Below are 16,981 nucleotides of genomic sequence, written 5' to 3'. Positions count from 1 at the left end.
ATATCTATAAATGTAACACTATATAAACAAAAGTTTTTTAAGGTCCTCATAATTCCTAAGGCTAAAGGCATCCCAAGATAAAATCATTTTACACTGATGCTCTAACCACTGAATTCCTACAATCAACTAACAGACACAGAAGACTTACAGGAAAGAGAAATTGTGGAAAGCAGTGGTTGCCTATAATTCACAGGTAGCTCCTTAATCCGCCTAACCATTAGGTTGGCTTACCTGTTCTATTTTTAATGAATGCAAAAATTCACATACATAGGATGGGACTTATATAATTTTTCTCTTGTGTTTAACTTCTTTTAAAAATCAAATTAATATTTTAAAGGTTCATATGAAAAATCAGAACATTACTCAACTTATAATGTATACCAATATATTCACAAAAGGAAAAGTGTAAAAAATACTTATAATTGTCCAAAGAATAAAGTAGTGAAATATATCAGTATTTTTCTAAATCAAGTATGTATTCTATAAAACGCTACCTCTGGATTACATGATGCTTAGGCTTCATACAAGAACCAATGTCATGATGAATGAGACTCTTTCTTCAATTGGGTATTTATGCTTGCTTCTGTGATAACATTATTCTCAGGCACATCAAATATTCAGTTTGTGAAACATCTAAACCAAAGCAATATCTGTCTGGAGCATCAAAGAACCCATAAAATTTCATTTTTGAGTTATTTTTGAACATTACCAGTAAACTGAAGAATACACTACAACAAGGAATTTCCTTGCTACCTTCCACTCTAAGATATTTTAATGTAAGGAAACACTCTTTGAGACAAATCAAAGTCAAATGGCTTGAGGATTTTTGATAAGGGAATTTTTCTGATAATTTACTTTTTAGATGAACCCACTCCCCAATCTTTAAACACCTTTAAAAGTCAACACTATGAAAAACCTTTATCTAACAGTTATACATACAGCCAAACTTTCTAAGTCTAACTCAATTTGTATGTAATCACGTTTGCTGAAAGCACTGGGTATGCTAGGTCTCCCAGAAGGTAACCTAAAGATAACAGGCAGTTTATTCTCCAAATCAACTTTGGAAAATGTTAGTCAACAGTTAACATCAATCTCATAATTGCAGGGGTCACAATGTACTAATTATATGTTTCAAAAAACAGACCAGAGGATTTACTATTCATATTATATAGATTTATTACAATTGAAAAGATTGACAATTCATTGTACTCTAGTTAAAATAATCTATTATTATCTCTAAGAAAGCTTTTGCAATTATGGGGTCCCCGAGTAATAATAAGGAAAAGTTATTCAAAACTGATAGTGTTGCGCATGGTGGTACATGCCTGTAATTCCAGCACTTGGGAGGCTGAGGAAGGAGGATTGTTGCAAATTTGAGATAATCTGGGGCTACAAAGTGAGCTCAAGGCCAGCTTGAACTACGTAGCAAGACACTCTCCCAAGAAAAAAAGGCCAAAAAAACCCCCCAAAACAAAAAAAAAACCTGATAGCATTTCTAGGGGAAATAGCCTAAAAGTCACTTCTGAAAAAAATCTATTAAGTGTAGCTCTACAAAAGTACTTTTGCATTTTTAAAAAATGTAATTTCTATATATATAATGGGTAATTATCTGATTCAGTCATCTGTCAACTTGAACATAAACATTTCACTTATCTGAAGAAAAAAGACAAATGGAAAACTCATGTACTACTAAATGCTCTTTAATTTGTTCTCCAGAACTTTAGTAAAGAAAATATCTGTATAATTTTTTAGGTACTAAACTTATAGAAAGACTTTTGTAATTTTCTTTAAGTGTCAATTCAAAGGAATCATTCTGGAATTTAGATTATGTACTGCTCAACCCATTAAAAATCAAAGATCAAATAAAGCATAAGAAAACATTCAGCAGAAACAATGATATTTCTAAAGGTTTGAGAGGGTAGTGTGTGAAGCTGTGAGTGAGAAGCCAAAGGTTCAGGGAAGATCTCAGAAGTTTGGAAAAGCCTCACCCAGTCGTGGTGCGGGCCTTTGGAGTTTGATTGATCCATGATCCAATGTTGGGATTATGGGTGTGAGTGCTACACCTGCCCTGGGGCAGATAGTTTGCATATGTAAGGGAAAGAGACTGCTTGCTGCCAGGCCTCCCTTTTGCTCTTGTTGCTTTTGCTGTGTTCTGCGGCCATGAACAGTTGCCCTATACCATTTGCCACTCTGCCTTGGAGCCAGCTGAGTATGGACTGAAATCTCCACAAACTCTAAGCTAAATAAACCTTTCCTTCCTTAATTTTGGGCATTGGGTATTTTGTCTCAGCAATGACAGGAAAGTAACCAAGACACCCTTTAAAATCCATAGCTTCAGCTGGGCATGGTGGCGCATGCCTGTAACCCCAGCACTCGGGAGGCTGAGGCAGGAGGATCATTGTGAGGTCAAGACCAGCCTGGGCTACAAAGTGAGTTCAAGGCCAGCCTGAACTGCATAGCGAGACCCTCTCTCAAAAAAAAAAAAAAAAAAAAAATCCATAGCTTCTATAGTGTTTCTTTATCATCCCTTTTTGTAAGCTTTGTGGCTGAGCATCAGATATGTTAAATACATCACTGAAATCTCAACTGAGAAGTTCAGTTTATTTGTGTCACGAGTTGATGATGTAATTTTCTACACAGGTAACATGTAAATTAATAAAAATAATATTGGAAAATCAATTACAGAATAAATACACTTTTTTTGAACATACAGTGACAATCAAGCAAAATAGGTTGTTTCACAGTAACAGAACTGTTACAAGTTTCATCCAGAAAGCTCAAGAGTATTACTAGGAGGAAAACCCTTAGGGCATACATTTGGAATTCATTTCTTAAAAAAAACATACAATTCAAATAAGTTCAGTTGTTAGTTCTTAAAACCACAGGAGATTAAAAATGTATCACTATAGGAGAAGAAAATTGCTGCCATAAAAATGCAGCTAGTAGTATAAAAGAAATGAGAAATTACAACCAATGACAGGTGCTAGGGTAAAAAAACAGAAAAATTATATATGGAAATTATAACTACATAGTGTTCTGGGACCCTTCAGCAACAGTAAATCCTTGAGTACAATAATAATCTTTACAGCTTTGTCTAATAAATTATCTTGAGAACTGTAAACTTGAATAAATGATAATAAAAACAACAGCTACATACATAAGGCATCTGAACAGTTACTTTGGCTTTCATACTTTTAATCACTACACTATATTGTTTCTCAATAAAACTTTAAATTATGTTTAGGGCATTAAATTCAAGAAAATATTTCAGAATGTAAAGATGTAAGTGATTTTGACTTTCTAATAATGGACTGAATGCTTATGTTCCCCCCAAATTTAGGTGTTGACACTTAATGCTTAGGGGGTGGTATTTGGTATCCTTGGGAGGTGAATATATTGTATCCTGAAGGCAAAGCCCTCTATATGGGATTACTGTCCTTATAAAAGAAACTGGAGAGGCAGAGCAAGATGGAGGCAGAATAAGGTCATCTAATAACAGTCTCCCCAGAGAAAAATCTGTTTGAACAGCTACTGATAATGAAACTACCTTGACAAGAGCCAAAGAACTCAAGTAAGAGATCACAATATCCGGTCATAGCAAAATAATAAGAAAAGCACTAAAGAAGGTTGGAAGGAACGTGTCACAACTCCCCCAACTACAAGCATCACAGCATTTAGAGACACACTTCTGCTTGGGGGAGAAGAGAGAATTAAGTCTCTGAGACCTGTAACTCAGTACCAGGATGACTACAGTGAAACTCAGAACTGGGTCTTGGCCACCAGGACAGTGCCCTTGGATGGAACGTCTGAACAGAGCTTGCCTGGGACCGAGGAACTTCTACCACACCTTCCCCAGTCTTGCGCAGTACAACTGGAAAGATTCCATTTGCTAGGCAGCAGGATAGGGAAGTGAGTGCAGGACTCTGCCTTGGAGTTCAGTGCTAAGCCAGTAAAATTCACCAGTGGATCACAAGGCCCCTATTCTAAGACCAAAGCCTGTGCACAGAGCCTCTGGCCCCACCCTGCTGCCAAGTGGAGACTCAAGGCTCTGTGTTCCAGCCATCATCACCTGCAGCTGTCTACAGTGGTCTCAGGCCATAAGTACATCAGCACAGCAGGTAGGTCATAGCAGCATGACCTTCATCCTGCCACTGTGTTGCACTGCTCTCAGTAGGCTGTGTGCACTCTGGGTGCATTCCAGCCTTGTGGTGTTTGTGCAAGAGATTGCTTACATTGCTCCTCTAAACCCAGACAGCCAGCACAGAGAACCACTGGCCACTAGGGGGAAGAAGAGGGAGAGAGGCAGCAAACTGTTGCTTAGGAATTTAGCCTTAGCTGGACAGTCCAAGTACCACACAGAATCCTGCAAAGGTGAACACAGCCCAGTGACTATGGATGAAGCATTTGGGCTGGCCTTAGCCATAGGCAGAGACTTCAGGGCTGAACTAATGTTCTTAGGTACTCCCCAGACCACCCTGAATAATACACTAATTTCAGATTTGGGACAAACTTGGGCTTTGGCTTCCCCTAGGGCAGAAACAGTGACACCACACCAAGAGAGGACTTACAACAAATTTGGACTTAGGATGCCACTTAGAGATGAAGCCACACCAGTGACCACAACAGAGAAAAGCAGTCTGCTTAGAATTCCCTTCTGGACCAGGCACACATACACAAAATGCAAATCACCCAGAATGGAATACCAAATCCTTGAATGTGCATATGTCAAGGATGCCAACAGACATCACAACCCTAAGAGACCCTTGAATTCCCCAAAAGGACAAAAAAAAGGTGCCAGAAACAGCAATATATGAATTCTCAAACAAAGAATTTAAAATGTTTTTGGAAAATTTAAGGAAATTTTTACAATCAGAGAAACAATTTAGTTTCTTTATTTTATGAAAACAAAATTTCAAAATCAAATCATAAAAGAATAACAATAGTTATTACACTGTGAATCAATATCTTCAAAGTAGTTACTTAGAGTAAAAGGCATAAACCAAAAAGATTCATATAAAAAAGAAACATAACAAAAATCTTTTCTGTTCAAATGAACTAAGAAAATAGCAATATAAATGAAGCCAATCAGAACATTTAAAATATTTTAGAACAATAAAAGTAACTTGGGAAAGTACTTTAACTTCTCCCTACTTCCTATTTATGTGTCTTCTATTTCACCCATATATATCTATATATACTGTTTTTCATATAAGAAACATGTAAGATTTGAGGTTGTGTCTGACTCAATTCACTTAACATTATGCTTTCAAATTGCATCTATTTACCTATGACTGTCTGAAATTTATCTTTATGGCAGTGTAGCATTCCACTGTGTATAAATACCACATTTTCTGTATCTTCTTCCCTTACTACATTCCTCTGTTCATGGACATATATGCTGTTTCCATGATCTGGCTATTATAAATTGTGCTGCAATAAACATGGGTATGCATGGATCCCTGTAATATGATGGTTTTAATTCTTTTGGGATGCTATCTAGATTGCAGATAGCTGGGTCAAGTGGAATTTGTATATTTAGTATTTTGGGGAGTCTCTGTGTTGATTTCCATAGTGTTTTCTCTAGCCTACATTCCCAAGAAGGTAGAATGCTACTATTCTTTCTTGGATAAGACAGTATCTCAGTGCAGTTTTAATTTGCATTTCTCTGATGGCCACCAATGATGAGCATTTTCTCCTGTACTTATTTGTCATTTTACTTCTTCTTCTGAGAAGTATCTATTCATTTCAGTTGCCCATTTTTGACTGGGTGTTTTATTTGGGGTTATCTAATTTTTTCTGAGTTTTTTACATTCCTGATGTTAGTCCTGTCTGAGGAATAGTTGGCAAAATTTTTTCTCATTCTGTAAAGTTGTCTCTTCACGCTGTGTTGGCTGTTTCCTTTGCTGTGTGGAAGCTTCTTAATTTGCTATGATCTCATTAGTTGGTTCTCCATGTGATTTCTTGTGCCACTGTGGTTCTGTTCAGAAAGTCCTTGCCTACACCTATGCTCTCAAAAGTTGTATCCATTTTTATCTTCTAGTAGACTGTTTTAATATTAATGTCATTGATCCATTTTGATTTTAGTCTAGCTCATGGTGAGATATATGGGAACAGACTCAATCTTCTGTATGTGAATATCTAAGTTTTCCAGCACCATTTATTAAAGAGACCACCTTTTCTCCAGTGTATGTTTTTGGCCCCTTTGTCATGGATTAAATAGCTGTATGTGTCTGGGGTTGTTTCTGCTTCTATTCTGTTCCACTGATTTATATGCCTGTTTTTGTGCCAGTACTATGCTGTTTTAATCACTCTAGCTTTATATTTCTGATGTCAACTATTTTGCTTTTGTGACTCAGGACTGCTTTACTATTCTGTGTTTCTTCTTATTCCATAGAAATTTTAGGATTGTTTTCTCTAGACCTGTGAGAAATGGCTTTTATATTCTGAGTGGGATTGCACTAAATCTGTTAAATATAATCACACAAATAAGCAAGTTTTAAAGCCCAATCTGTGTCACTCAACTGCTGCCAGTGGCAATTATTTCTCTAAAAAAAGAAAAATCTGTGGAGTGTCTTTCATATCTCAGAAAGTCTGGGCAGTAATCTGCCTTTAGAAAGCCATTTCACTTCTCTGTATAAGAGAAGATGTGTGTGTGCTCTGTTTCTATATCCTCACAGAGCTGCATGACCAGACGTAAGTTAAAGGATGTGTACTTTGATATGGCTGATAATCTTAATCACATCCTCTAAAGTATTAAGTTCAGGAAACATTAATGAATCCGTATCCCAACATGATAAAAGCCACTTATGACCAACCTACTGCTAACATCACATTAAATGGGGAAGAGCTGAAAGCCTTCCCTCTAAAATCTCCTTAAGATTGTTACAAAAGTACTGACAAGTCTGTTTCCATGTCTCTCTTTACAATTACACATTAAAATCAAAGTGTTGAAAGTCAAAGAAAATCTTTTAAGTTGCAACACAGAGGTGACTCATCATACGTAAGGGTACTTGAGATAATTAACAGCCAATGTTTCAACAAAGCTACAGAGGCCACAAGGCATTAGGATGGCATATTTAAAAATGCTGAATGAAGAAAATGTCAACCAGAAATTTTATATCTAGAGAAACTATCTTCAAGAATTAGGAAAAATGAACACATTCCAAGATAAATAAACCTTGAGTTCATTAGTTATAAATCAGTCTTACAAGAACTACTACAGGGAATCTTTCAGTCTGAAGTGAAAGGACAGTATGCAGTAAACTGAGGAAATGAAGAAATAAAGAACACTGATAAAAGTAACTATATAGGTAAATATAAAACCAGTACTTAAATATTGAGTTTGTAATGTCTATTTTTCCCTGTCTGAATTAAAAGAAAAATGCATAAAGAATTATAAACCTACCTTAATAGACACCCAGTGTAAAAACAGTCAATATCTCACAATAACAATATAAAGAGGGAGGGAAAGATATACTGTGGAGAAGGACATTCCTTAGTTACTCTTTTGTGTATTGCCTGAGGCCTGACCAAGCCATGACTGTTGGGTTCTGGAGGAAGTCTAGCATAAGCATTGTAAGCCCCAGGATCAATACTAGATGCTTTGTTGAGATATGGGCGAAGGAAGATAACATGATAGCTTACTGGTTGCATTTCTATGATAGTTGAGTTGTACTGTCCTTGCTAAAACGGTTGATATCCTCCTATTCTCTGTTGCCTCCTTGGTGGATTCTGAATAAAAGGTTACTGAAGATCAGGAGTCAGTCAGTCCTAGAGGCTGCTAGCACCTGATCACAGGATTTTGGCTATCTTGGTTTGATTTTTTCTTACTTTTCTTATACAGCTGCAGGCACCTAGTTAGGGGGACCTGTACACCCTGGTCAGAGTTGGATGAGAAGTCCAACAATATATGAGTAGTGTTTTTGTATTTTATTGAAGCTAAGTTGGTATTCAAACAAAACTGTTATAACTCAGGATGTAAGTTTTAAAGAAATCATTAAAACATATACAAAAGTGAGATTCAAAAAAGTATGCAATAAAAATCAGTAAGAACACAAAAGACAATAATGGAGGAACTTTCAGAACATAAAAGATGACATATAGAAAAGAAATACAAAAGTGGGAGATATTAAGTCCTTCCTCAGTAACATTAAATATAAATGGATTAAAAGGAAATGACCGGCAGAATGGTAATTAAATGATCCATTTAGATGCCATTTACATGAGACTATTTTTAATTTTTTAATTTTAATGTAATACAAAGATATTAGTAAAGAAAATATAAAAATACTTTCATAAAAAAATAAAACCAAATTTCATAGAGAATAACAGTGATTAATATACTGTGTAAGGAGACTCACTTAAAATCCAAAAACATAAATAGGTTCAAAATAAAAGGATGGAAAATGATATATCATGCAGTGTGTGTATGCCCTCCGAAATAAATTAGAGCAGCCATACAAATATCACACAAAATAGACTATATGTTAAAAATTATTACAAGAAACAAGAACATTGTACCCTGGCAAAAGGAGCAACTCATTTAAAAGATCTAACAATTACAATAGCCCCAAAAATATATGAAGCAAAAACTAAGAATTAAAAGGAAAAATAAGCAGTTCTATAATAATAGGAGACTTTAACAGCATAACTTGAATGATAAAATTACATACACAATTAAGAATAATATAAAAATTTACATAGTATAAACCAATTAGACCCATAAATCACAAAGAAATTCCATCCTAAAACAGAATATATGTTCTTCTCAAGTGTACATGGAACATTCTACATAGATCTTATGTTACACAAACTACCCAATCACAAATTTTAAAAGACTGAAATTATACAGAATATTTTCTTCAACCACAACGAAATGAAACTAGAATAAGTAACATAGAAAACTACAAAATTCACATATTCCTGAAAATTAAACAACCAACTAAAAACCTAGTGGATCAAACAAGAAATTGTAAGAGTAATGGGGAATCATTTTGAAATGAATGCAAATAACAACACACCAAAACTTATAAGATACTATAAAAGTAGTGCTCAATGAGAAAATTTTAGCTACAAATGCCTACATTAAAAAGGAAGAAAAATTTCAAATCAATAACCTAACTTTACACCTTAAGGAAATAGACATAGAAGAGCAAAAATTAAACTATGTTATGGGTTAGATCTAAAATGTCCTTCAAAATTCTCATGTATGTGAAAGGTGATTGGATCACTGGGGTACTATACTCATTAATGGATTTATCCATTGGTAAGTTCAGCAGTTGAATGTACTTACTATTAGGGGTATGGTTGGAGGTGGGTCCCTGGCTCCTTCCTTCTCTCAGTTCAACTTCCTGACCACCTTGGGCTGAACAGCTTTCCTCCACAATGGCCTTCTACAATGCCATCTCTGCCTTGATGCCAGCTGACCATGAACTGAAATTGTGAGCAACTTTCCTTACGTTGTGGGTGTTGAGTATTTTGTTCTAGAAATAGGAAAGTGACTAGATTTTGGTACCAGAGAAATGGGGTTGTTGCTGTGACTAATGTGGTTTAGAAGGCTTTGGAACAGCAGGAGTTTGAAAACATTTGCAGCTAAAGAAGACCTAGAATTATGTAAGATGAGTTTGATGTGAGATTCTCATTGGAGCTCAGAAGACCAGCAATTCTAACAGGAAGGCAGACAGTAAAAGTGAGGCTCATGAGGTCTCAGTTGAGATCAAGGACTCCACTGGCAGTTGGGACTAGAGGCCATTTGTATCATACCTTGGCAGAAAAATTTTCTTCATTTTGCCCATATCCTGAGACTTTCCAGGAGGCTGAGATTAAGGGCACTGGACTAATTATCTGGCAGATAATATTCAAAAGCAGCCTAGCATTCAGGCTGTGGCATGATTACTGTTGGCTGCTTTTAGCTAGATCTGTAGTGAGATTCAGGAACATGAAGCATATATGAAAAGTCTGCAGTTTCATTAGAAAGGAACAACCCACAGAATTGTGGCAAAGGTGGTCATGGTTGTTGAAAAAATAGCATTCTTAAGAAGGAAAACAGGTGGATCATGAGATCATAACACTAAATAAAATCAGTCACAGAAGGTTAAATATCACATGGTTTCTCTAATATGTAGGACCCAAAATATAAATAATTTAAAGAGCAAAATAAAACATACATGCTAAGAAACCAGAAAGTAGATTGCAGAGATTGGAAGAGAATCTAGAGAAAGAGGTAAAGGGGAGAGCAGTGGGGACAGAGAGGTAAAAATGATCAAGATTCTACATGTTTATGCATCAATCCCCCAAGCTGAATGCAATCACTATGTGTCACAAACATATACTAATAAAAAAATTTTTTTTTTTTTTTTTGGTTTTTCTCCGGTACCGGGAACCGAACTCACGACCTTGTGCTTGCCAGGCAAGCGCTTTGCCGCTGAGCTAAATCCCCAGCCCCTAAAATTTTTTTTTAAAGAAGCAAAGTACTTTGTATCTGGACAATAGGACCAATGGCTTGAAGGCATATAAGGAATCAACAAGACCCCACTTTTCACAGGTTCAAAGGTGTACAACTCTAAAGCTTTCATTTGTGCATAGAGTCCCTGAGATGGTTGCTTGAGAAAGGCTGCCTAGGGAATTTGTTCCCTGGGATTCATTTTACAGTGCTCACCTACCCAGGTACTCAGATGCCTCTGTAGTCATGACCCTGTGGCTGCTGCTTGAGCTGGCAACTGACCTTGACATCATCCAGTGGTGCTGGTTTTATACGGATGGAGGATGTAAATGTTATAAGGTCATGGAAGCTTCCACCCAGATTTCAGAAAGAGGCCTGGGAGGCCAGGCAGCATTCCATGAGAGCACAATGTAGGAAGCTGTGAATGAAGATGAAAGTGGAGAAAAGGCCACAAAAAGCTGGAGACACAAAGAACATGGAATGTCTACTGAGGACAGGCACAAGCAATGAGTGGAGCCACTTCAAGAAAGAGGCCCTAAGGGCTGCAACTGGCAATGCTTTAAGGACTGGGACACCCAAGCCCTTAGAGCTCACATCTCATCCCAGCTGGCCCTTTGAGCTAGCCAGAGCTGTAAGATTTAATGTCTGTACTGCTGGGTTCTGTCCTGCCTTTGGTCCCATCCCTTTGTATTCTCTTGTATCCCCCTTTTGAAATGGGAATGTTTACCCCATGTCATTGTATGCTGGAAGTGTTTTAAGTTTTTTTTTTTTTTATTTTTACAGGGGAACACAGCTAAGACTTTGCCTTGAGTCTCAGACAAGACTTTGGACCTTAACCTTTTCAGCAATGCTGTAACTGTTAAGACTCTGGTGACTCTTAGAGATGAACTAAATGCATTTTGCATAATGAAACAGACATATGCCTTCTAGGGACAAGAGACTGAATGTTAAGGTTTAGATATAAAATATTTCCTCAGATCTTCATGTGTGTGGAAGCTAAGGGGATGATGGAGGTGCTATACTCATTAGTGGATTCACCTACTGATGAGTTCGGTAGTTGAATGTGCTATTAGGAGGTGGGGCCTCATTAGAGGTAAGTCACTGGGGGTATGAACTGGAAAAGTGTATTCTTGTCTCTGGCTCCTCTCTTCTTTCTCTGCTTCCTGATTCATGGATTCAACTGCTTTCTTCTATGACCTTCCTCCCAGTCATTATCTGCCTTGAAGCCAGCTCACCATGGACTCATAATAGAAGCCAAAATAAACTTCTCCTCCTTTAAGTGTTGGATATTTTGTCTCAGGGATAGAAAAATGATTAAGACAAGCCCCAAGCTAATATAGGAAATAAAAAACAGAAATAGAGAAATAGAATGGAGAAAACTAAGGAAATAATAGTTGATATTTTGAAAAGATTAACAAAATTGGCAAACATTTAGTACATATGATTATGAAAAAAGACTCCAACTACTAGAATCAGAAATGAAAAGACTCTGCCTTATAAAAATAAAAATACCATAAAGGAATACTATGAATAATTTCATATTGTCTTAGTTACTTTTCACATGGCTGAGACAAAATACCCAAAACACAAAGTTAAAGGAGTAAAGTTTATTTGGGCTCACAGTTTGTAGAAATTTCAGCCCATAGCCTGCTGGTTCCAAGGCAGAGTGGCATGGCAGAAGGGTATCAAGGAGGAAAAACATTCCATGGAAATATATCATGGCAGGCAGAAGTCAGTAAGCAGCAAGCAACAATAGCAGCAAGCAACAGCAGCAACCTTCTGTCTCTCCCTTGTATTCCATCCAGGCTATCCCTTCTTAGGGTGGGTAGCATTCACACCCAATGTGGCACACCCTTAACCTCAGTACCACATACTCAATCTCAGTATCACACTCTTAATCCAAGCATCAAACACCCTAGACTCAGCCACCTCTGGAAAAATATCCCACCTCTGAACACATGAGGCTTTAGCGGGACATCTAGATAGACGCCATAACATAGAGCAACAAATTCTATAACCTAAATGAAAGGTGCAAATGCCTAGAAACACACATTACCAAGACTGACTAAAAACTAAAATAATATGACTATAATTACAATTAGTGTAGAGATTGAGACTGTAATAAAAAATCCGCCAAAAAGGAAAAGTATAGGATCAAATGGTTTCACTGGTGAGTTCAGAGAAATTTAAAGAATTATTATCATTCTTTCTCAAATTATTTTAAAGGAAACAAGAGAGGAAATACTTCCTAATTTAATCCACAAGGCCACTACTGTCCTGATATCAATGTGTGGCCAAGTATATTAGCTTTCTAGCACTGTAGCAAATACATAAAAAATCAATTCAAAAGAGGAAGATTAATTTTCACTCATGGTTTCAGAGGTTTCAGTCCATAGTTACTTGGTTTCACTGTTTCTGGGACAGGGCTGAAGTAGTATGTTATAGTGGGGAGTGTGTAGTGAAGTAATGTTACTCACTTCATGGTAGGTAGGGGTGAGAGAGCAAGGCAGAGAGAGGAAGAGGCTGGGGATAAGATATAGCCCCCAAAGGCACATCTCATTATCTTCTCTCTTCAACAAAGCCTCACCTCCTAAGTTTATGCCACCTTCCAATACTGTCATCCAGTTATGAATATATCAATGAAGGAATCGACTGACAATGCCCTCATGATCCAATCAATTCCCAAAAGACCATCCCTGTCAAATAAGGCTTTTAGGATATGGCCTCTGGGAGAACATTCTAGATACAAACCACTACACAAAGATACTACCAAAAAAAAAAAAAAAAAAGCTACAGGCCAATAGCTACAGAATCCAACAGCATATTAAAAGGCCCCAAGGAGACAAAGGAAGTATAATGCACTAAAGTAACACACCACATTTACAGAATGAAGAAAGTATATGATTAGTGATCTAGGAAAATCACCTTGACAAAACCCAACCCCTTTTCACGATAAAAGCACTCAATAAATTAGGAATACAAGAAAACTTCGCTAACACAATAAAATGCATATACAAAAAATCTCTAGCTAATATCACATCCAACAATGAAAGAATGAAAGCCTTCCCCCTAAAATCAGGAACAAGTGAAAGATACCCATTTTCATCCTTCTAGTCAACAAAGTACTAAAAATATGAGCCTGAGAAATGAGGCATAAGGAAAAAAGGCATCCAGATTAGAAAGGAAAAAGTGAAATTATCTCTATCTGCAGATGACATGAATTTTTATGTAGCAGAGTCTTTAAAATGCAGAAAATAACTATTAGAGCTAATGAACAAATTTAGAAAAGTTGCAGAATAGATCAGCATATAAAAAAATATGTAATTGTTGCTGAAGAACCAGTAATTAAAATGGAAGATCTTGCCATGTGTAACAAGCCTTTTCCATCATGCCTTAATGAATATATGCCAGCTTTGCATTTCTAACCTGAAAGCTGGTAATACAAGCTTATTTTGTCAAAATTGAGAAATGCATTTTTTTACCCTTTCCAGATTCTGATATTATTTTACTTCAAATATTATGATGACTGATGAGCTTTTACTATTTGTACTCTAGATATTACAGCTGTAAAGGCAATTAAGAGTTGACAACTACTAGTCTCAGAATTCCTCAGGGACCATACTAGTAAAACAATCCTAAGAAAAACTACCTTTGACACAACTATATTACATGAAAATCAGCAAATGGAATAATAGCATTTTTACTTTGCTGTACAATAATTTTGAACTTACAGTTGAAAGAGAATTTACTTTCTTTTGTCACAAAAAATTTTAACTAAGGGATTTCATAGATAATGAAAAAATTCAGTGAGGAAATAAATACTGACTATATATCTGTCATGATTATATCTTCCTTTTAAAAATCTTTAGTGACAAAGTTCGGTTATTTGCCAGTTTCAGATAAACATTTACATACAATGAAAAAGACAAGCAATATATTTCTTTGTCTTTCAAAATCAGTTCAGTTTATCTTACAACAGTCTGAATCCCTTTTAAGAATCCATTAATGCTTGGAAGATTTTTCTGTGATAATGAGAACCCTGCCAAGCCAGGAAAAACATATCCAATAAAAATATATTGACTTAAATTGAGCTATCTAACATGCGTGTTTTATCCTCTCCCTGTATTTTCAGATTTTTGTCCTCATATCTTTCAGAAGATAATATATCTCATTTTCAGATGAAGAAATTATATCCAAAAAGAATAAATATGACTTTTGCATATTTATTTCGAACAAATAAACTGGATATTTATTGAATATCTAACAGACACTAAACTAAAAATGGAGAATCCAAATCAAGATTTTTTTCCTTTCCTGGTGGATCACAGCTAACTTGGTTGGTGAGAGGTATCTTTTTGAAGTGGTGACAGAAGTCAAAGAACAGATTTCAATTTAAAGAGTAACTGGAAAGGGGAGATCCTTTGCAAAAGGAAAGGGCAACAAGAGATGGAGAGCGGGGAAGGAGGAGACGTGAAAAGAACTGAGATGTCTCTGTACAAGCACCAACTCCCCAGGATAAATTGAACCATGTACTGCAAAGTCGTGCCAATAAAAATAAAACAGAAAAACTGATACCACAAATAGTTAAGCCAAAGAAATTGTAGCCTGGTCCATGCCAAGCCCTTCATAAAATTATGAACCTGCTATACATATTACCTTACACGTGACAGTGAAATGGGTGAAGGGACCTAAAAGGCAGACACAGCTGGACAGCAACATCTCAATCAAGACAGCCTTCCCCAAACTCTCATCCTCATCATTTCAGAACCCGGGGCGGGGGGAGGGCTGTGAACCCCAACCTGAGCACAGTGCGCCCCGTGACCCTGCGGGATTTATCTACGGGGGAAACAGCGCGAGGCCCTCGCCCCGCAGGGACGGAGGAGCAAAGACCGCGCGCTGTCTGCCACCGAGGCAGGAGGGTCTCCGGACCTCGCACCCCCACCTCCTCCCGGGGCTTCTCTCCTGGTTCCCAGCGCCCGACGCCAGCGCTGGCCGGTGACGTCTCGCAGCCACCGGGCACACCTGGACCCAGGGACGGCCGGGAGGCAGGGCAGAACCTGGGCGTCACCTTTTGATGTATCTGGCGTCCTCCCCTCGCGTGGCGGCGGCGGCTGCGGCTGAGAGGCCGCGGGCCACTCCCGGAAGACGGGTCTCGCACCCTCACCAAAGACGACCACACTGAAGCCAGTGAGGCAGGCAGCTGCGGCGCTGTGCTTCCACCCTGAAGCCGTGGCTCCTCCCACAGCGATGGTCCCTAACTGCCACAGGGAACTCCCCAGGGGCCGCTGTGGAGCCCTCCTGAGGCGCATGCGTCCGCACCCTGAAGAACCCGGATGCGCAGCTGCAGCCGGGAGGCGCTGGGGTGGGGGCGTCTGAGACTTGTGACACTCCCCGGGAAGGTTTTGGTGCTGACCTGAACGTCTATGGGCAGTAACAGTCGGCAGAATTGGAATTTCAGGTCCTTAGCTGGAAAAGAGGGAAGGGAAGTCGATGAATCTTTAACAAATGCTGTTGAGCAGTCCAGCCTCCAGATCTATGTCTACTCCTCTACTGCTCCATGACTCTCCTGTGGCTCTCCCTCAGTCACTGTGGTAGAGTGATGCCAAGGAAGTCGGAAGTGTGGTTGTTCTGTGACTCAGTCTTCAACAATTAATCTTCTCCCAAAATGGCTCCTGATTAAATCCTCTCAAATATGGAGGCAGCGGCACGGGATTTCTTCTCTACCACTAGCCTTGCAGAAGGAGTCACTTTCAGAGCAAAACCCCACCCTGGTTTTTCAGTTCACAGTAGCTGTGGGCTTTTCTTGGGGCCAACTGCCAGCCCAGTCCATTATTTCCTCTCTTGAGCTGGTGACCCTTTCAGGGCTTAACTCTGTCGGTGGAGACAGGTCCCCTTACTCAGGGTCTGGGGTCAGCTTACCAGACTGTTTTTTTCTCTGTTGTTCTCTGTATTGTGCTGTTTCTCTAGCTTTGGAGTTTCTAGTTTTTCTTTCAACTCCCTCTAGCAATTTTGGAGATCCACTTCTTTTTTCTCTTCACTGAATTTTTGTTTGCTAGGTATCTTGATTCCCAGATAGGTCCCAGAGAGGCTGGGTGTTTTTTTGTTTTGTTTTGTTTTTCTGCTTATCTTTGTTCCATTACTTTTATTCATCCTACTAGTCATTCTAAAGTTGGCCTGTTGTATTTTTCAAGGATTATCTGCTGGGCATTTTGGAGTTGGTTACTCTCAGGACCATCAAATGCTTTACTTCCTCTTCCCTTGTTGTCAACAATTTGCATTTACCTACTTGTGTATTGAAGTTTATATTGTACTTTTTCACCCAGTTTTGTTATCTCATTGCTCTTTTTGAGAAGAAACAACAGCAACAACAAAACATATGCTGCCATTGCCATCATTCCAGAATCCCACAATTTATCTTTTCTTGTTCTTTTTTTTTTTTTTTTTTTTTATTTTAAGGATAAAAGGAGGGAAACATTAACAGACATGCAACATTTTACAACATATCACAAGCACAATACAGACAATACAGAGTTCCAAACA

General features: G+C 37.9%; 1 protein-coding gene and 1 long non-coding RNA gene across 10 annotated transcripts in view; one reads left to right on the top strand and one right to left on the bottom strand.

The window, feature by feature from the left end:
* Window positions 1-16,079, bottom strand: part of LOC106150043 — an 86,058-nt gene extending 69,979 nt beyond the window's left edge. For 4 of the 8 annotated variants that reach the window (XM_013521418.1, XM_013521416.1, XM_013521415.1 and 1 more), the window contains exon 1: window positions 15,510-15,830. In XM_013521418.1, the coding sequence (XP_013376872.1) occupies window positions 15,510-15,750 (241 nt within the window). In that variant the 5' untranslated portion in view covers window positions 15,751-15,830. Of the gene's footprint in view, window positions 1-9,292; window positions 9,483-15,509; window positions 15,831-15,854 lie in introns of those variants that run through there. The other 4 variants (XR_001236600.1, XR_001236598.1, XR_001236599.1 and 1 more) reach the window with 3 other exon arrangements.
* The window catches only part of LOC102010457, a 23,359-nt gene continuing 22,139 nt past the window's right edge, over window positions 15,762-16,981 (top strand). The window contains exon 1 of one of the 2 annotated variants that reach the window (XR_001236603.1): window positions 15,762-15,899. This is a non-coding gene — a long non-coding RNA (uncharacterized LOC102010457). The remainder of the gene's footprint in view (window positions 15,900-16,981) is intronic. The other variant, XR_001236602.1, reaches the window with a different exon arrangement.

Source organism: Chinchilla lanigera, unplaced genomic scaffold (genome assembly GCF_000276665.1).
Source record: "Chinchilla lanigera isolate Chin_1 unplaced genomic scaffold, ChiLan1.0 scaffold00061, whole genome shotgun sequence".
Lineage (NCBI taxonomy): Eukaryota > Metazoa > Chordata > Mammalia > Rodentia > Chinchillidae > Chinchilla > Chinchilla lanigera.
Note: the sequence above shows the minus strand (reverse complement) of the source record. Positions and strands in the feature narration are given on the sequence as shown.